The following is a 21,262-nucleotide window of genomic DNA, read 5'->3' as shown; positions in this document are numbered from 1 at the left end:
ATCACACTTACTGTGTCTTTAGTCAACAAATCACACTTACTGTGTCTTTAATCACCAAATCACACGTACTGTGTCTTTAATCACCAAATCACACGTACTGTGTCTTTAATCACCAAATCACACTTACTGTGTCTTTAGTCAACAAATCACACTTACTGTGTCATTAATCACCAAATCACACGTACTGTGTCTTTAGTCACCAAATCACACTTACTGTGTCTTTAGTCACCAAATCACACTTACTGTGTCTTTAATCACCAAATCAAATCACACGTACTGTGTCTTTAATCACCAAATCACACTTACTCTGTCTTTAATTACCAAATCACACTTACTGTGTCTTTAGTCAACAAATCACACTTACTGTGTCTTTAATCACCAAATCACACTTACTGTGTCTTTAGTCAACAAATCACACTTACTGTGTCTTTAATCACCAAATCACACGTACTGTGTCTTTAATCACCAAATCACACTTACTGTGTCTTTAGTCAACAAATCACACTTACTGTGTCATTAATCACCAAATCACACTTACTGTGTCTTTAGTCAACAAATCACACTTACTGTGTCATTAATCACCAAATCACACGTACTGTGTCTTTAGTCACCAAATCACACTTACTGTGTCTTTAGTCAACAAATCACACTTACTGTGTCTTTAATCACCAAATCACACGTACTGTGTCTTTAATCACCAAATCACACTTACTGTGTCTTTAGTCAACAAATCACACTTACTGTGTCATTAATCACCAAATCACACTTACTGTGTCTTTAATCACCAAATCACACTTACTGTGTCTTTAATCACCAAATTACACTTACTGTGTCTTTAATCACCAAATCACACTTACTGTGTCTTTAGTCACCAAATCACACTTACTGTGTCTTTAATCACCAAATCAAATCACACGTACTGTGTCTTTAATCACCAAATCACACTTACTCTGTCTTTAATTACCAAATCACACTTACTGTGTCTTTAGTCAACAAATCACACTTACTGTGTCTTTAATCACCAAATCACACTTACTGTGTCTTTAGTCACCAAATCACACTTACTGTGTCTTTAATCACCAAATCAAATCACACGTACTGTGTCTTTAATCACCAAATCACACTTACTCTGTCTTTAATTACCAAATCACACTGTGTCTTTAGTCAACAAATCACACGTACTGTGTCTTTAATCACCAAATCACACTTACTCTGTCTTTAATTACCAAATCACACTGTGTCTTTAGTCACCAAATCACACTTACTGTGTCTTTAATCACCAAATCAAATCACACGTACTGTGTCTTTAATCACCAAATCACACTTACTCTGTCTTTAATTACCAAATCACACTTACTGTGTCTTTAGTCAACAAATCACACTTACTGTGTCTTTAATCACCAAATCACACTTACTGTGTCTTTAGTCACCAAATCACACTTACTGTGTCTTTAATCACCAAATCAAATCACACGTACTGTGTCTTTAATCACCAAATCACACTTACTCTGTCTTTAATTACCAAATCACACTGTGTCTTTAGTCAACAAATCACACGTACTGTGTCTTTAATCACCAAATCACACTTACTCTGTCTTTAATTACCAAATCACACTTACTGTGTCTTTAATCACCAAATCACACTTACTGTGTCTTTAGTCATCAAATCACACTTACTGTGTCTTTAATCACCAAATCAAATCACACGTACTGTGTCTTTAATCACCAAATCACACTTACTCTGTCTTTAATTACCAAATCACACTTACTGTGTCTTTAATCACCAAATCACACTTACTGTGTCTTTAGTCAACAAATCACACTTACTGTGTCTTTAATCACCAAATCACACGTACTGTGTCTTTAATCACCAAATCACACTTACTGTGTCTTTAGTCAACAAATCACACTTACTGTGTCATTAATCACCAAATCACACTTACTGTGTCTTTAGTCAACAAATCACACTTACTGTGTCATTAATCACCAAATCACACGTACTGTGTCTTTAGTCACCAAATCACACTTACTGTGTCTTTAGTCACCAAATCACACTTACTGTGTCTTTAATCACCAAATCAAATCACACGTACTGTGTCTTTAATCACCAAATCACACTTACTCTGTCTTTAATTACCAAATCACACTTACTGTGTCTTTAGTCAACAAATCACACTTACTGTGTCTTTAATCACCAAATCACACGTACTGTGTCTTTAATCACCAAATCACACTTACTGTGTCTTTAGTCAACAAATCACACTTACTGTGTCTTTAATCACCAAATCACACGTACTGTGTCTTTAATCACCAAATCACACTTACTGTGTCTTTAGTCAACAAATCACACTTACTGTGTCATTAATCACCAAATCACACTTACTGTGTCTTTAGTCAACAAATCACACTTACTGTGTCATTAATCACCAAATCACACGTACTGTGTCTTTAGTCACCAAATCACACTTACTGTGTCTTTAATCACCAAATCAAAACACACGTACTGTGTCTTTAATCACCAAATCACACTTACTGTGTCTTTAATTACCAAATCACACTTACTGTGTCTTTAGTCAACAAATCACACTTACTGTGTCTTTAGTCAACAAATCACACTTACTGTGTCTTTAATCACCAAATCACACGTACTGTGTCTTTAATCACCAAATCACACTTACTGTGTCTTTAGTCAACAAATCACACTACTGTGTCATTAATCACCAAATCACACTTACTGTGTCTTTAGTCAACAAATCACACTTACTGTGTCATTAATCACCAAATCACACTTACTGTGTCTTTAGTCACCAAATCACACTTACTGTGTCTTTAGTCACCAAATCAAACTTACTATGTCTTTAATCACCAAATCACACTTACTGTGTCTTTAGTGAACAAATCACATTTACTGTGTCATTAATCACCAAATCACACTTAGTGTCTTTAGTCACCAAATCACACTTACTGTGTCATTATTCACCAAATCACACGTACTGTGTCTTTAATCACCAAATCACAATTACTGTGTCTTTAGTCAACAAATCACACTTACTGTGTCATTATTCACCAAATCACACTTACTGTGTCTTTAGTCACCAAATCACACATACTGTGTCTTTAGTCAACAAATCACACTTACTGTGTCTTTAATCACCAAATCACACGTACTGTGTCTTTAATCACCAAATCACACTTGCTGTGTCTTTAGTCACCAAATCACACTTACTGTGTCTTTAGTCAACAAATCACACTTACTGTGTCTTTAATCACCAAATCACACGTACTGTGCCTTTAATCACCAAATCACACTTGCTGTGTCTTTAGTCACCAAATCACACTTACTGTGTCTTTAGTCACCAAATCAAACTTACTGTGTCTTTAGTCAACAAATGTCACTTACTGTGTCTTTAATCACCAAATCACACGTACTGTGTATTTAATAACCAAATCACACTTACTCTGTCTTTAATCACCAAATCACACGTACTGTGTCTTTAATCACCAAATCACAATTACTCTGTCTTTAATCACCAAATCACACTTACTGTGTCTTTAATCACCAAATCACACTTACTGTGTCTTTAGTCAACAAATCACACTTACTGTGTCATTATTCACCAAATCACACTTACTGTGTCTTTAGTCAACAAATCACACGTACTGTGTCTTTAGTCAACAAATCACACTTACTGTGTCTTTAATCACCAAATCACACGTACTGTGTCTTTAGTCAACAAATCACACTTACTGTGTCTTTAATCACCAAATCACACTTCCTGTGTCTTTAATCACCAAATCACACTTACTGTGTCTTTAATCACCAAACCACACTTACTGTGTCTTTAATCACACTTACTGTGTCTTTAATCACCAAATCACACATTTACTGTGTCTTTAATCACCAAATCACACTTTTACTGTGTCTTTAATCACCAAACTACACTTACTGTGTCTTTAATCACACTTACTGTGTCTTTATGCACCAAATCACACTTACTGTGTCTTTAGTCACCAAACCACACTTACTGTATCTTTAATCACCAAATCACATTTACTGTGTCTTTAATCACCAAACCACACTTACTTTGTTTTTTGATGACAAACGAGTAAGTTCTTCTCCCTGAAGGTTGAAAAAAATTCTACTCACAAATGTTTGTTTCTTTGTGTGACTTTTAAAATATTTACAGCACATATGTTTGTGCCTTCTGCTGGGAGAAACTTGCCAGGCCATGTTGGCCATTCCACACTCTGCTGTTATTGTCAGCATAAACAATGTCTTTTTTATCTTTATATATTATTTGGAATTGTCCCATATTTTACACCGCACAGGTGACAATTAAGCATTTTATCTTTCTTACTAAACATATTCCTTCTTTGAATTTCCACAGACAAAAATGCATGTACTGCATGTAATTGCAAACCTTTGATCCGATCATTCAACAATGTTTATACTATACTAACATTTTTATAAGAATAAATATCTGCTATTTACCTTAACTTGTGATTTCAAAGCAAGTTATTCATCAATCAGTACTTAAGAAAAACAACAAAGCATTGACTTTTATGTAAGGCGAGAAGACATTTATATTCACATTCACTATTATTGAGGGCAGCCATAACTGCAAATAACAGCTATTGGCACTGTTAGCATTTTTTGTGGTATATTTAACAAGCTAAAATTGTGAGTTCAGAAATGGTATACTCAAAAAAGTCTGAAACCGCTATAATTAGTCTATATTTTACTAACACATTGAATACAAATACTGTTTGACATTTAGCATCAAATAAAAACATAGTAAATGCGGAAGTTAACATTTGTGTACGTTTTATTCACTAAAAATATTTAAAAATAAATAAAAAATCACCCCTTCAGTAGAAAAAAACATGTCATGTCTCTCGGGTCCTCACGATACTGTAGATACTATTTGTGTTTTCAATGCTAATGTAATACTTTATTCTATTTTAGGCAATAACTGACACAAAATCAATGAAACTTAATATGACACCATATTGTTCTCCGGGTTTATATTTCCAAGCTGACTGGAAAAAAGGCCCAGTATACTGTAAAAAACAATATATTGCAAAGCAAAAAAAAAAGGCTAAATATAAGATGTAAGAAATAAAAAGTTTGGGAATACAATATCACGCCTGGTAGAAAAGGAAAGCTTATACTGTACACATTTATACATATCTGTACATCTCCACTGTCTGACTTCACCAGCAGGAGTAGGAGAAGAGCGGGTACTGGCTCCAGTCGGTCGTGTTGCCGTGGTGATGGTGGTAGCCATGTTGGGGAGCGCCCTGTTCAGCCATGGCGAGCGAGTGAGATGATGTCTCCGCGTCGTTGAAGGGGAGTGCATATCTGCTGGAAAACATATGAACATTCACCTTTTAGGATAGGATAAACTTTTTATTTATCCCACAATAGGGAAATGAAGTTGTTGCAGTGCAGGTTTTTACATACAGTAACAGAAGTAAAATAGCATTAAATACTACGTATTGCTCACTAGTATGTATAGATAGAAGATCAAATATATACATATTTAACATATGCAAGCACATATAATAACGTTTCATCAAACATATAGTAACGTTGTTGCTCTAGGGGAAACTGGGTAACACATGGCACACTGACAAAGCTTAACCTATTGTTACTATAACAATCTACAAGGTTAAAACAGTTTGCTTCTCTTTCTTCCCGTCCATTTATGTGCTCTTTTTTGTATTTCAAGTTATCATTACATATGTATTGTTGCATTTGAAACAATTATATTGTTGATAATAGAGGTAATTATTGTTATTATTAATTATCAATAGCGCTATTTCTATTGGTGTTTGTATTGCTCCATTTGTAGCGCAATATTGTTCATTGTAATTTCTGTGTTATTAATATTTACTTCACTAACTGCTTCTTTGCAATCACTTTTACTTATTTGTACACATCCTATTTGCTGATGTTGTTCTGTTGTTGTTGTCTCTCTGTCTTGTCCCCACAATTTCCCCCTCTGTATTCGTTTTTCTCTTTCTGTCCCCTCCTGCACTAAATAATAATATAAATCCATTTAATAAAGTCAAATACAAATAAGGCAACAAGAGAAGTATCCCACACTTCTCTTTTGTTAAGTAAATATGTACAGGATGTGGGCATCAACAATATGATTTGCCTGAGTAGCTGGACAGGACACAAACAAAACAAATGAAGATCAAATACAACAAACACAAAAACAACTTGGTAACTCTCAGACACAAATCATGAAAACAATCGATTACAACACTTGAATAATAAACTGACTTAAAATAATACTTTAATGCTATTTTATTTCAATGTAATTGATTGGAATGTCATTATTATTATTGCCTTTTTCACTGGTTGGCTAAGAGAAATGTCAGGCAGCTGTACCTAATAAAGAGGCCAATGAGAGAGTATTCCAACATTGACGTCTTACCTTAAATCCGACCTGTAGGGCTGATAGGTCACAGATGCAGGCACCATCTGCTCGTCACAGCTGTAGTCGTACTCCTGCAGATCCGCAGCTTCTCCATGGGGACTCTGGGAGGGGTCCCGAGACCAGCTGGGATGCGGACCCTCCCTCCTGGTCTGTTCTCGGACCACAACCTGCTTCTCGTCTGGCTGACCGGAAGAAGGCGTCGTCTGCGGGCCTAAGACAGCGAATAAGAGAGTTATTGTTATCATTGGAATAGAAACATGTTTGCAGTTGATGACATCTTACCTGAAGGAACGTTGCATAGAATATTCCTGTCTGGGGACATTTTCTTCGAAGAACGACACCTACAAAAACAGTGAAAATGTTCTTTCGATGAAAACAAGAGCATCTTCAATCCTTAAAAATCATTTAGTTATATAACTTCTGGAAGAAAGGTAACATTTCAAATAAAAAACACCTGGTCCTGATCAGGGTCACAGGTGGGCAGGATTTTGAGCAAAGGGAACTTTTTTCCAAGCTGCTATGCCTCTACTGGAATCTTCCAGCACTGTGGTTCTTTTCACGTAGTACCACGTCAGAGAACACTTGGCTCTCCAAGTACCACCATAATGACCAATAATAAAATACAGTAGCGTAGTAGGCAGAGATGTCCGATAATATCGGCCTGCCGATATTATCGGCCGATAAATGCGTTAAAATGTAATATCGGAAATTATCGGTATCGTTTTTTTTTATTATCGGTATCGTTTTATTTAATTTTTATTTTTTTTATTAAATCAACATAAAAAACACAAATACACTTACAATTAGTGCACCAACCCAAAAAACCTTCCTCCCCCATTTACACTCATTCACACAAAAGGGTTGTTTCTTTCTGTTATTAATATTCTGGTTCCTACATTATATATCAATATAGATCAATACAGTCTGCAAGGGATACAGTCCGTAAGCACACATGATTGTGCGTGCTGCTGGTCCACTAATAGTACTAACCTTTAACAGTTAATTTTACTCATTTTCATTAATTACTAGTTTCTATGTAACTGTTTTTATATTGTTTTACTTTCTTTTTTATTCAAGAAAATGTTTTAATTTATTTATCTTATTTTATTAAAAATTTTTAAAAAGTACCTTATCTTCACTATACCTGGTTGTATAGTGAAGTAATAATGTGTTAATTCCACGACTGTATATATCGGTTGATATCGGTATCGGTTGATATCGGTATCGGTAATTAAAGAGTTGGACCATATCGGAATATCGGAAATCGGCAAAAAGCAATTAAAAACAAAGCAGAGATTTTATTTAACAAGTACCGTATTTTCCGCACTATAAGGCGCACCTAAAAACCACAATTTTTCTCAAAAGCTGACAGTGCGCCTTATAACCCGGTGCGCTTTATTACGATTCATTTTCATAAAGTTTCGATCTCGCAACTTCGGTAAACAGCCGCCATCTTTTTTCCCGGTAGAACAGGAAGCGCTTCTTCTTCTACGCAAGCAACCGCCAAGGAAAGCACCCGCCCCCATAGAACAGGAAGCGCTTCTTCTTCTACTGTAAGCAACCACCCGCCCCCGGAAGAAGAAGAAAAAACGCGCGGATATCACCGTACGTTTCATTTCCTGTTTACATCTGTAAAGACCACAAAATGGCTCCTACTAAGCGATCCGGTTCATAAAAAGACGCAATCTCTCCATCCGCACACGGATTACTACCGTATTTCACAGCAACTGATATTCCTGTGACCCGCACTGTGGAACGGGAGCACGTACGGTGAATATTCGCACCACAGGGAATGAGAAGTCATCCTTCACTGTGGTTCTAGCTTGCCATGCTAACTTCCACCCATGGTGATATTCAAAAGGAAGACCTTGCCAAAAGAGACCTTTCCAGCCGGCGTCATCATAAAAGCTAACTCGAAGGGATGGATGGATGAAGAAAAGATGAGCGAGTGGTTAAGGGAAGTTTACGCGAAGAGGCCGGGTGGCTTTTTTCACACAGCTCCGAAGGCGAACACACCTTCACTAAGACGGGCAGACAGCCTCGGACGACATACGCCAACATTTGCCAGTGGATCGTAAATGCCTGGGCAGATATTTCGGTCACAACTGTGGTCCGAGCTTTCCGGAAGGCAGGATTCACAGAACTACTGGACAACAACAGCGACACTGACTCCCGATGACTTCTACGAGACGGAACCGGCCATTTTGGATACCACGCTTGCGCAACTTTTCAATTCGGACACCGAAGACGAAGAATTCGAAGGATTTACGAATGAAGAATAACTTCAGAAGGTGAGCGCTATGTTTATTTTGTGTGTTGTGACATTAACGTTCGAGCAACATTATGTTACTATTTATTGCTCTACACCATTTTGAATTTTACTATGTTTGTGATTGCACATTTGCGTACATTTTGGGACAGAGTTGTTAGAACGCTGGTTTTCAATATATTATTAAAGTTTGACTGAACTATCTGACTGTTTTTTTGACATTCACTTTAGCGCAGCGTTTTTTTGACATTCACTTTAGCGCAGCGTAGGCGCGGCTTATAGTCCGGGGCGGCTTATTGGTGGACAAAATTATGAAATATGTAATTCATAGAAGGTGCGGCTAATAATCCGGTGCGCCTTATAGTGCGGAAAATACGGTACTAACCTTTAACAGTTAATTTTACTCATTTTCATTAATTACTAGTTTCTATGTAACTGTTTTTATATTGTTTTACTTTCTTTTTTATTCAAGAAAATGTTTTAATTTATTTATCTTATTTTATAAAAAAAATTTAAAAAGTACCTTATCTTCACTATACCTGGTTGTATAGTGAAGTAATAATGTGTTAATTCCACGACTGTATATATCGGTTGATATCGGTATCGGTTGATATCGGTATCGGTAATTAAAGAGTTGGACCATATCGGAATATCGGAAATCGGCAAAAAGCAATTAAAAACAAAGCAGAGATTTTATTTAACAAGTACATTTCATATTTTTGGCCACTGTAACATCACACACAATGCACAAACATCATCAACAATGATACTTTGTATACCGTATTTTCCGCACTATAAGGTGCACCGGATTATTAGCCGCACCTTCTATGAATTACATATTTCATAATTTTGTCCACCAATAAGCCGCCCCGGACTATAAGCCGCGCCTACGCTGCGCTAAAGTGAACGTCAAAAAAACAGTCAGATAGTTCAGTCAAACTTTAATAATATATTGAAAACCAGCGTTCTAACAACTCTGTCCCAAAATGTACGCAAATGTGCAATCACAAACATAGTAAAATTCAAAATGGTGTAGAGCAATAAATAGCAACATAATGTTGCTCGAACGTTAATGTCACAACACACAAAATAAACATAGCGCTCACCTTCTGAAGTTATTCTTCATTCGTAAATCCTTCGAATTCTTCGTCTTCGGTGTCCGAATTGAAAAGTTGCGCAAGCGTGGGATCCAAAAATGGCCGGCTCCGCCTCGTCGAAGTCATCGGATTCAGTGTCGCTGTTGTTGTGCAGCAGTTCTGTGAATCCTGCCTTCCGGAAAGCTCGGACCACAGTTGTGACCGAAACTATCTGCCCAGGCATTTACGATCCACTGGCAGATGTTGGCGTATGTCGACCGGCGCTATCTGCCCGTCTTAGTGAAGGTGTGTTCGCCTTCGGAGCTGTGTGAAAAAAGCCACCCGGCCTCTTCGCGTAAACTTCCCTTAACCACTCGCTCATCTTTTCTTCATCCATCCATCCCTTCGAGTTAGCTTTTATGATGACGCCGGCTGGAAAGGTCTCTTTTGGCAAGGTCTTCCTTTTGAATATCACCATGGGTGGAAGTTAGCATGGCAAGCTAGAACCACAGTGAAGGATGACTTCTCATTCCCTGTGGTGCGAATATTCACCGTACGTGCTCCCGTTCCACAGTGCGGTTCACAGGAATATCAGTTGCTGTGAAATACGGTAGTAATCCGTGTGCGGATGGAGAGATTGCGTCTTTTTATGAACCGGATCCTTGTCGCGTAGTAGGAGCCATTTTGTGGTCTTTACAGATGTAAACAGGAAATGAAACGTACGGTGATATCCGCGCGTTTTTTCTTCTTCTTCCGGGGGCGGGTGAAGCGCTTCCTGTTCTATGGGGGCGGGTGCTTTCCTTGGCGGTTGCTTGCGTAGAAGAAGAAGCGCTTCCTGTTCTACCGGGAAAAAAGATGGCGGCTGTTTACCGAAGTTGCGAGACCGAAACTTTATGAAAATGAATCGTAATAAAGCGCACCGGGTTATAAGGCGCACTGTCAGCTTTTGAGAAAAATTTAGGTTTTTAGGTGCGCCTTATAGTGCGGAAAATACGGTACAGTACATATTTTGGCATACCACTAGATAGAGCCTGTGTATTACTAGTGTAATACACAGTTTTAGAATCACTGATATAGATCAATATGTTAAGATGTCTGAACAAAACATCCACATCTTTGTAAATTGTGTAATATCTCATCCAACAAACAAACAATTATGATTATTATTATTATTACTATTTATTACATCTTGCAAGAAATGTGTACACTTCTTCATCCTAATAATAAATCATCAAAGCTTACATACAGTAAGATGCAAGGGTCGTCGGCCATTTTGGATTTCAGGTCCTATTCCTTGGAGGATGTTGGCCAGTCACAATTGTTTTTGTTTTCAAAGGATGTGATTAGTGAAGGGAATTGAGTTACATTTATATAGCGCTTTTTCTCAAGTGACTCAAAGCGCTTTACATTGTGAAACCCAATATCTAAATTACATTTAAACCAGTGTGGGTGGCACTGGGAGCAGGTGGGTAAAGTGTCTTGCCCAAGGACACAACGGCAGTGACTAGGATGGCGGAAGCGGGGATCGAACCTGCAACCCTCAAGTTGCTGGCACGGCCACTCTACCAAGCGAGCTATACCGCCCCTTACATTTACAGAAAAACTCGATTTACTGTGCTATGAACAGTCCATGAACAGAAAAGTTTGTATATTTTCTGCCATGTATTCCGTTAAAACAATGTCAATATGAAGAATAGGTTCCAGCCTCAACAAAAGTCCATATTTCAATAAAGGTTTGTACACTTTGAACACAATATAAAGCGCTACACAGTACTGTATTTCAAACAAACATCACAAGGGGGTGACGGATCAACTTTTTGTATATAATAACAAAGTCAAAACAACAACAAGCTGAACTGTCCTCATTTTCAGTCGCCCTGCTGACAACAATGATTAGGATTAAAAACTAAATCCCACTTGGTCAATCTTCTCGGCGGGTGGTGGAAAGGAAGGGGGAGGAACGACAACGCTGTGGATACTTCCTGAAGGTTTCAAACCACACATCGCTTGTCCTTTGCTTTCTTTGGACACATGTTGAGCGAGCAAAACTAGAAAAATGTAAAAAGGCAAAAAACCAAAACAAAAGTAGCAATTAGCCAAGCAGCTAATGACAGCACTGCTTTGCTGACTGAACAAACAAAGCAATCAGCCTGTCCACAAAGGATGTGCTGCCGGGCACAAAATGGCTTCACTATGAGACACAATGGGTGAAAGAAAAGTTCGTACTATGAGATAAGTTAAGTTAAAGTTAAAGTACCAATGATAGTCACACACACACACACTAGGTGTGGTGAAATTTGTCCTCTGCATTTGACCCATCCCCTTGTTCACCCCCTGGAAGGTGAGGGGAGCAGTGAGCAGCAGCGGTGCCGCGCCCGGGAATCATTTTTGGTGATTTAACCCCCAATTCCAACCCTTGATGCTGAGTGACAAGCAAGGAGGTAATGGGTCCCATTTATATAGTCTTTGGTATGACTCGGCCGGGGTTTGAACTCACAACCTACCGATCTCAGGGCGGACACTCTAACCACTCGTCCACTGAGAGGGAGTTTACCAAAGCATATTTTTATTCGATCTATGGTTTGTTAGTATGTGTCTTGGGCCAATAGAAAATGGCCGCCGGGCCTCACTTTGAACAGCCCTGTTCTAGCTCATGTTTTCTTCCATTCCTGTTTTTGCCCCATTGATACTTTCTTACCTTTTCCCTTGTGAATGTGTTCCTCCCTCTCGGAATGCTTTAGCGAACGGATTGTGCTCAATCTTCAACTTTGTGATCTCGTGGGGACAAAAAAGATGGCGCTTAGCGTCAATAAATGTACGGCACACGTTACCCACAATGCACCTCGATACCTTTGGGTTCTGGTAGGCGGTGACTGCGGTGAAGGTCATCTCTGGGAAGCAGAAGGGCAGGAAGGGGGCCCAGCGGACCAAGTATGGACTGTCAGTCTGGATGACGTAGAACCTGGGGTAGTAGCGATGCATGGAGGCAAGGATGATCTGATGACAACAGATGGGATCAAACATGGTGACGTCACATGACCATCAGGTGTCCCTTACGTGGCCGTGCTGGTCCAAGGTGTTGTTGGTGAGCTTCGTCTTCAGAAAGGACAACGACTGCTTCATCCAGTGACTCCCGAGTGCGGGGGAGTCGGGGTGCATGTAAGAGCGACATGGCGGCTGAGGCTCCGCCTTCCCTGCCACCTCCCACTGCTCCCTTTTCCACTGTAGACAACAAGAAGAAAGGCTCACTTTGTCATTCTTATTTTGTCAAAATAGCAGCCTGATCTTCCTGTCCTTCAATCACCTTATGGTGCAGGAAGTTGGCAAGAAAACAACATTGTGGAGTTTGTTTCATTTCTGTGACTACCGACTCTCCTTATACTTTGTCTGCTGCATATTGCAGAAAATCTCTATCGCAATATATCTGCGTTGGCTTTGCGATGAGGTCGCGACTTGTCCAGGGTGTACCCCGCCTCCCGCCCGAGTGTAGCTGGGATAGGCTCCAGCACCCCCGAGAGGGACAATCGGTAAAAAATGGATGTTACAGCCTCTCGCCATAACGATATACACTATATTGCCAAAAGTATTTGGCCACCTGCATTGACTCACATATGAACTTGAAGTGCCATTCCATTCCTAACCCATAGGGTTCAAAATGATGTCGGTCCACCTTTTGCAGCTATTACAGCTTCAACTCTTCTGGGAAGGCTGTCCACAAGGTTGCGGAGAGTGTTTATAGGAATTTTCCACCATTCTCCTAAAAGCGCATTGGTGAGGTCACACACTGATGTTGGTCGACAAGGCCTGGCTCTCAGTCTCCGTTCTAATTCATCCCAAAGGTGTTCTATTGGGTTCAGGTCAGGACTCTGTGCAGGTCAGTCAAGTTCATCCACACCAGACTCTGTCATCCATGTCTTTATAGACCTTGCTTTGTGCACTGGTGCACAGTCATGTTGAAAGAGGAAGGGGCCCGCTCCAAACATGGAAATGTACAAAAAGTTTTGGTATCCTGGAGAATTCAAATTTTACTGGAACTAAGAGGCCAAGCCCAACTCCTGAAAAACAACCCCACACCATAATTCCTCCTCCACCAAAGTAGTCCAAAATGTACCGTTCCCCTGGCAACCTCCAAACTCACACTCGTCCATCAGAAATTTTACGACTGGATTTGTTGCACAGGTGGCATCCTATGATAGTTCAATGCTGGAAATCACTGAGCTCCTGAGAGCGGCCCATTCTTTCACACGTTTGTAGAAACAGTTTCCATGTCTCAGTGCTTGATTTTATACACCAAGTGATTTAATTATTTATTTACATTTATTGATTAGGACACCTGATTCTGATCGTTTGGATGGGTGGCCAAATACTTTTGGCAATATAGTGTATATATATCACAATTAGGCATGTCCGATAATGGCTTTTTGCCGATATCCGATATTCCGATATTGTCCAACTCTTTAATTACCGATACCGATATCAACCGATACCAATATCAACCGATACCGATATCAACCAATATATACAGTTGTGGAATTAACATATTATTATGCCTAATTTGGACAACCAGGTATGGTGAAGATAAGGTACTTTTAATTTTTTTTTAATAAAATAAGATAAATGAATTAAAAACATTTTCTTGAATAAAAAAAGAAAGTAAAACAATATAAAAACAGTTACATAGAAACTTGTAATTAATGAAAATTAGTCAAATTAACTGTTAAAGGTTAGTACTATTAGTGGACCAGCAGCACGCCCAATCATGTGCGCTTACGGACTGTATTGATATATATTGATATATAATGTAGGAACCAGAATATTAATAACAGAAAGAAACAACCCTTTTGTGTGAATGAGTGTGAATGGGGGAAGGAGGCTTTTTGGGTTGGTGCACTAATTGTAAGTGTATCTTGTGTTTTTTATGTTGATTTAATAAAAAAAAAAAAACTATACCGATAATTAAAAAAAACGATACTGATCATTTTCGATATTACATTTTAACGCATTTATCTCTAATCACAATATTTGGCATATTGTGATATAAACTGACTCCTAATAACATGCAGACGTATGCCGAGACATATTACCGTATATAATTTCCAGTTGTATTATTTCCTCAAAACGATTATTACCGTATTTTCCAGACTATGGAGTGCACTGGTATGTAAGCCACACCCACTAAATTTTAGAAGAAAAAAATATTTTTCTACTTATTGATTAAAAACTACATCACGTCTGGCTCTTTGAATATGAGTGGTGGTCCAGCCATCGTCTTTTCTCAATTAGTTCTCGGCGCCATTTAGCCTTCCTCGGAAAAAATGCCTGATGCTTGCGTTGTTTACGGCCGTACAAACCGTTGAAATCGTGAAAAGGATGAAAGTATCGTCAGAGTTCCTCGAGAGGTAATCAAGAATGGCAAAAGAGTACAAGATTTTATCCCCACCTAGTACCAACCTCGTCATGTCCGTTGTGTCCTGAGCAAGACACTTCACCCTTGCTCCTGATGGGTGCTGGTTAGCGCCTTGCATGGCAGCTCCCTCCATCAGTGTGTGAATGTGTGTGTGAATGGGTAAATGTGGAAGTAGTGTCAAAGCGCTTTGAGTACCTTGAAGGTAGAAAAGCGCTATACAAGTACAACCCATTTATTTATTTATTTATTACATTTGCTCATGCAAATACTTCAAATTTTCAAGATCACTCAAACATCACATTTTGTATTAGAACAGTGGTTCTTAACCTTGTTGGAGTACCGAACCCCACCATTTTCTTTTGCGCATTCACCGAACCCTTCTTTAGTGAAAAATAAATTATTTTTATTTATTTTTTCAAATTAAAGACAAAGTTGTATGTTTTTTTTTTTTTTTTTTACTGGTGCACAAAATGAACCGTGCATGAACATCACCTTGTTCAAAGAACAAAACCAACACGACAAATTACACGCCTGAAAATCAGTGTGACTTCTGCTGTTGCCGTATCCATAATAGGGAGAAGTTTTTATTTACACGATGAGCCGGGTGTGTCTCGACCTCCGCGGCAGAGGCTCCACTGAACCCCTGAGGCCGACTCACTGAACCCCTAGGGTTCGATTGAACCCAGGTGAAAAACCACTGCTCTGGTATTTGGCTCTCTATTAGATGCAATGGTTTTCCGTATTGGGACCATGATTTCGGTCCTAACTTGTTCACCGGTCCTCATATGGACGGTACTATTCCTTGTTGATGTCTCAAGAAGGGTAGAAATACAAGAACACAAACACTCATTCTTGTATTTTTACCCTTCTTGAGACCTCCGAAAAATGCCGACCTCTATTATTATATTAAAAGTTGGAATTTTACTAAATAATAGTCGCAATTTTACAAGAAAAGCTTAACATTTTGACAATTTTATGAAAAAAGTCGTAATTTTACTCAACAAAATTCACAATTTTATAAGAAAACTTTAAAATTTTGGCAATATTATAATAATAATAATCGGAATTTTACTTGGCAAAATTATGACAAAAGTTAGCTGGCAGGTTTTTTCGGGGATGATTAGGGAAGTCCTTCTTTATCTGCCGTCTTGTTTTATCATATACTGTATTGCTGCCTTTGCACCTGTCAATGTTTACTTTTGTATGCACATTAAATCAACAAAAAATCCTGACTTTGGAGCAATGTTCACAGACTCTAGCACAGTGGTTCTTAACCTTGTTGGAGGTACCGAACCCCGTTTTCATATGCGCATTCACCGAACCCTTCTTTAGTGAAAAATAAAATGTGTTTTTTTTTTTCAAATTCAAGACCAAAGTTTTTATTTACATGATGAGTCGGGTGTGTCTTGACCTCTGCGGCGGAGGCTCCGCCGAACCCCTAGGGTTCGATCGAACCCAGGTTAAGAACCACTGTATTAGAATTACAATCAGACAAAAACACAGAATGGCGGAGAAACAATATCAATTAAATATTTAAATGATTATTCCCTTTTATAACATGCAATATTTTTAGTAAATAATTCAAATAAGTAAACAATGAAAAAGTAATATTGGCTCTGATTTAAATAATTTGGTTTTTGGCCTTTAAAGCTGTGTGTCCAGGGACTTATTTCCTGAGTGCGTAAACAATACCAAAAACAATTGTGATGATAAAAAATACCAATACTGATATAATACTTGGTATCTTTACTGTCAATATTTGTATCGATCCACCCACCTCTGTTTATATTCAAGAGCTCTAGCTTAGCGGTTAACATATACTCCTACGGTGTGTAGTGTAGCATGTTTAGCTATTCCTACTCCTCCTACTCCTATTCCTACGTGTAAGAAAAATTATTAATTTGCCACCATGGAGATTTAGAAAGGGATTTGCACTGTAAGGGACGTTAGCTGGGTCAACACAATGTAGCATCCTCACTTTCGCTCGCTTGCCGCTGTCAAATTTGTGGGACACAGCTAGAATGTGTCACCAACATGCATTATCATGATTAAACACAGTAGTATCTACAAACCCTCATATTTATTAATATAATTTATATCGTTTATCGCCTATATCCCACAACCTTATGTGGCAGTGACGCTTCCTGAAGACATTAAAAAGACATTGTCTTTGTTTGCTCTCTTGCCAACTCTCCCTGTCCAATATACCGCTATGTGGGGCAGCCAAACCTCCTGCCCCACATTACAAAGGGCATATGATTTTTACTTTGTTTTTATTACGTTTGTCTGACAGTTGGCTCGGTGGTGAAAAACTAAACATATGCTTGTCCTTTATCTGATGTATGAGGCAGCAAGTGACCAAGTCAACAACATGAATGCCAGGTTGCCAAGGAAACAGCATGGACAGAATGGCATGAATAATATTTGCCTTTTACTGACTGTGTTTCTGCCAACTTTTGCTGTTCTTTACCAAATATTTGGGGCAACGAAGCCTTGAATTGAGCATAAGGTTGCACGGCAAAAAAGCTTTTAATATTATTGTTACACTGTGATAATGCATGTGGATGACACATTCTCGCTGTGTCCGACAAATTTGCCAGCGACAGGCATACAATCGGGCCCTTAAAGCAATGTAGCGTCCTCTCCTCCTTGGTGGCAAATAAAATATGTTTCTTACAAGTATCAGTTTCACTGGAACAGCTCAACATGCTACACTACACACTGTAGGAGGATACAAATATGCATAACTAACTGCTAAGTTCTTAAATGTAAACAGAGGTGGGTGATACAAAAATCCACAGTAACGATACCAAGTACCGTATTTTCCGCACTATAAGGCGCACCTAAAAACCACAAATGTTCTCAAAAGCTGACAGTGCGCCTTATAACCCGGTGCGCTTTATTACGATTCATTTTCATAAAGTTTCGATCTCGCAACTTCGGTAAACAGCCGCCATCTTTTTTCCCGGTAGAACAGGAAGCGCTTCTTCTTCTACGCAAGCAACCGCCAAGGAAAGCACCCGCCCCCATAGAACAGGAAGCGCTTCTTCTTCTACCCGCCCCCGGAAGAAGAAGAAAAAACGCGCGGATATCACCGTACGTTTCATTTCCTGTTTACATCTGTAAAGACCACAAAATGGCTCCTACTAAGCGATCCGGTTCATAAAAAGACGCAATCTCTCCATCCGCACACGGATTACTACCGTATTTCACAGCAACTGATATTCCTGTGAACTGCACTGTGGAACGGGAGCACGTACGGTGAATATTCGCACCACAGGGAATGAGAAGTCATCCTTCACTGTGGTTCTAGCTTGCCATGCTAACTTCCACCCATGGTGATATTCAAAAGGAAGACCTTGCCAAAAGAGACCTTTCCAGCCGGCGTCATCATAAAAGCTAACTCGAAGGGATGGATGGATGAAGAAAAGATGAGCGAGTGGTTAAGGGAAGTTTACGCGAAGAGGCCGGGTGGCTTTTTTCACACAGCTCCGAAGGCGAACACACCTTCACTAAGACGGGCAGACAGCGCCGGACGACATTTGCCAGTGGATCGTAAATGCCTGGGCAGATATTTCGGTCACAACTGTGGTCCGAGCTTTCCGGAAGGCAGGATTCACAGAACAACAGCGACACTGACTCCCGATGACTTCGACGAGACGGAACCGGCCATTTTGGATACCACGCTTGCGCAACTTTTCAATTCGGACACCGAAGACGAAGAATTCGAAGGATTTACGAATGAAGAATAACTTCAGAAGGTGAGCGCTATGTTTATTTTGTGTGTTGTGACATTAACGTTCGAGCAACATTATGTTACTATTGCTCTACACCATTTTGAATTTTACTATGTTTGTGATTGCACATTTGCGTACATTTTGGGACAGAGTTGTTAGAACGCTGGTTTTCAATATATTATTAAAGTTTGACTGAACTATCTGACTGTTTTTTTGACATTCACTTTAGCGCAGCGTTTTTTTGACATTCACTTTAGCGCAGCGTAGGCGCGGCTTATAGTCCGGGGCGGCTTATTGGTGGACAAAATTATGAAATATGTAATTCATAGAAGGTGCGGCTAATAATCCGGTGCGCCTTATAGTGCGGAAAATACGGTATAGTATAAGTGTGTGGCCGATACTATAGTGTTTGGATCAATATTATTTTTGTCGTTTTTGTTATTGTTTACAAAATCAGGAAATAAGTCTCTTTAAAGGCAAAAAACAAATGATTTAAATCAGAGGCAATATTAGTTGTTCCTTATGTTTACCCTTTTTGCACAATTTCTTTTTTGTCAAAATATTGTATGTAATAAAAGGGAATAAGGAAATGATGTTCATATTTAATTGATCTGGTTACACTACCATCCTGTGTTTTTGTCTGATTATAATTATGATCAAAAATATAATCATTTAATGACCTTGAACATTTGAAATATCACTATCAGTATTATTATGACCAAAACTGTCCCATGTTACAACAGAAAGTAACCAGATATTAACAGTAAATTAGCAAGTTGATTAATAATAGCTTTGAGAAAATAATATACAGCTGGAAATAATGCAGTATAATATTGCATGTCAGCAGCCAAATTAGGAGCCGTTTTGAAATAGTTATGTTTATATGCCAAATAATATATCGTTATCACAAGAGGTTGCAATATAGATTGTAGGCCATCCCTAATTGAACCCCACATGTGACCATGAAATATCAATGACATAATTCTGGTGCTCAACATTGCTACTCTTGCTGTCTAGCTAGAATGTGTATTTTTACATTTGGAGTAAGACATTTTCTTACACCAGGGCACTTTAATCTATTGTCTTATGTTGTTCTGAAATTAAAGAAAAACAGAAAGTATAATTAGGGAGACCACTACATAAAAACATTTTTGTTCACTGTCTTTTTTATACTGTATATATAAAACAGAAGTTTGAAGCATTTCAAGCCAGCGTGCTGAAAAGCCAACTAACCTTTGACCAAATGGGGCCCTAAAGTGATGGGAGCCGTTTGACGAGTCACTGGACGAGCTCACTGGCTGGGATGCTAATTAATTGAGCTTCCAGCTGAGCGTGCACAAACAGGAAGCAGTGAAGACTTTGAAATGTAAGATGGATGTCTGCATGCAGACTACAAGGCTCTTTCGGTTTTACCTTGTATTTGAAGCCGTCTGCAGGAATCATGTCCATCATGATGATGTACTTGGTAGAAGGCTGAAGGCCTGTGATACTGAGGCTGCATTGTGGAAACATCCTCCTGGGGGGAAACACAAAAAGCCGGTTGTAAAACATGTGAGAATGGGATCCTAAGAAGTAAAAACAGTATTTACCTTCCGTGTTTTGTGATAATCATCTCTGTTCCCATGCAGTGAAAGGACTTCCAGAGGTGAGCGTTCTCCAGCGTCATTCTGATGAAGGAGTCGGCAAGTTTGGAGTCTGCAAAAACATTTATTATTCCGAAATATTTATAAAAAGGGACAAGCGGTAGAAAATGGATGGATGGATTTATTAGTCTACCAGTACGAAGTCATGTTTTTCTACTTACCATGAACGTCTTGCATGTTTCCTCCTCTGATTGCCCAGAGAAAGTGCTGCTTGGAGAAGATGTTTCAAAGCCATTCTTGGAGGGCCTGACCCTTGAACTTGATTGGGCATCACCGAGTGGGCGGGGTTACAGCAGACAGACAGGGTGTGGCCAAGGCAGGCTGAGTTCCTGGTGTGCTTCCACACCCAATTGTTAAGACTGTATGTAGATATTTGATATCAGTGTGACATTCGGATACCAGGAAGGTGCGATATTGAACTTTTGTGCTTTTCATTTTGGAGACTTTTGTGACAAAACAGTTTCGACAAATACAAAAATATTCATCAAACGTATAAGTGAAGTGAATTATATCTATATAGCGCTTTTTTTTCTAGAGACTCGAAGCACGTTACATAGTGAAACCCGCTATCTACTTTTAAACTTTTTGGTGCGCCTGAAAGAGTGGCAGCACATCACAGTAGCTCCTTTGAAATCATTGTAACTGAGCTACTGTGATGAACAATTTCCCTTGTGGATCATT

The 21,262-nt window shown here is 39.0% G+C and overlaps 1 protein-coding gene across 3 annotated transcripts in view; it reads right to left on the bottom strand.

The window, feature by feature from the left end:
• Window positions 1-20,797, bottom strand: part of LOC133574807 (T-box-containing protein TBX6L-like) — a 34,326-nt gene extending 13,529 nt beyond the window's left edge. Inside the window, exons 1-9 of one of the 3 annotated variants that reach the window (XM_061927104.1) lie at window positions 20,743-20,797; window positions 20,528-20,633; window positions 20,352-20,454; window positions 12,852-13,016; window positions 12,645-12,791; window positions 12,493-12,569; window positions 6,732-6,790; window positions 6,447-6,660; window positions 4,869-5,365 (exon numbers count right to left, since the gene is read on the bottom strand). In XM_061927104.1, coding sequence (XP_061783088.1) covers window positions 5,215-5,365; window positions 6,447-6,660; window positions 6,732-6,790; window positions 12,493-12,569; window positions 12,645-12,791; window positions 12,852-13,016; window positions 20,352-20,454; window positions 20,528-20,633; window positions 20,743-20,758 — 1,038 coding nt within the window. In that variant the 5' untranslated portion in view covers window positions 20,759-20,797 and the 3' untranslated portion in view covers window positions 4,869-5,214. Of the gene's footprint in view, window positions 1-4,868; window positions 5,366-6,446; window positions 6,661-6,731; window positions 6,791-12,492; window positions 12,792-12,851; window positions 13,312-20,351; window positions 20,455-20,527; window positions 20,634-20,742 lie in introns of those variants that run through there. The other 2 variants (XM_072912060.1, XM_072912061.1) reach the window with 2 other exon arrangements.
• Between the last annotated feature and the right edge of the window lie 465 nt (window positions 20,798-21,262).

This window comes from Nerophis lumbriciformis, linkage group LG32 (genome assembly GCF_033978685.3).
Source record: "Nerophis lumbriciformis linkage group LG32, RoL_Nlum_v2.1, whole genome shotgun sequence".
Classification (NCBI taxonomy): Eukaryota; Metazoa; Chordata; class Actinopteri; order Syngnathiformes; family Syngnathidae; genus Nerophis; species Nerophis lumbriciformis.
The sequence above is the reverse complement of the archived record's forward strand: the minus strand, read 5'-3'. Positions and strand labels throughout refer to the sequence as shown.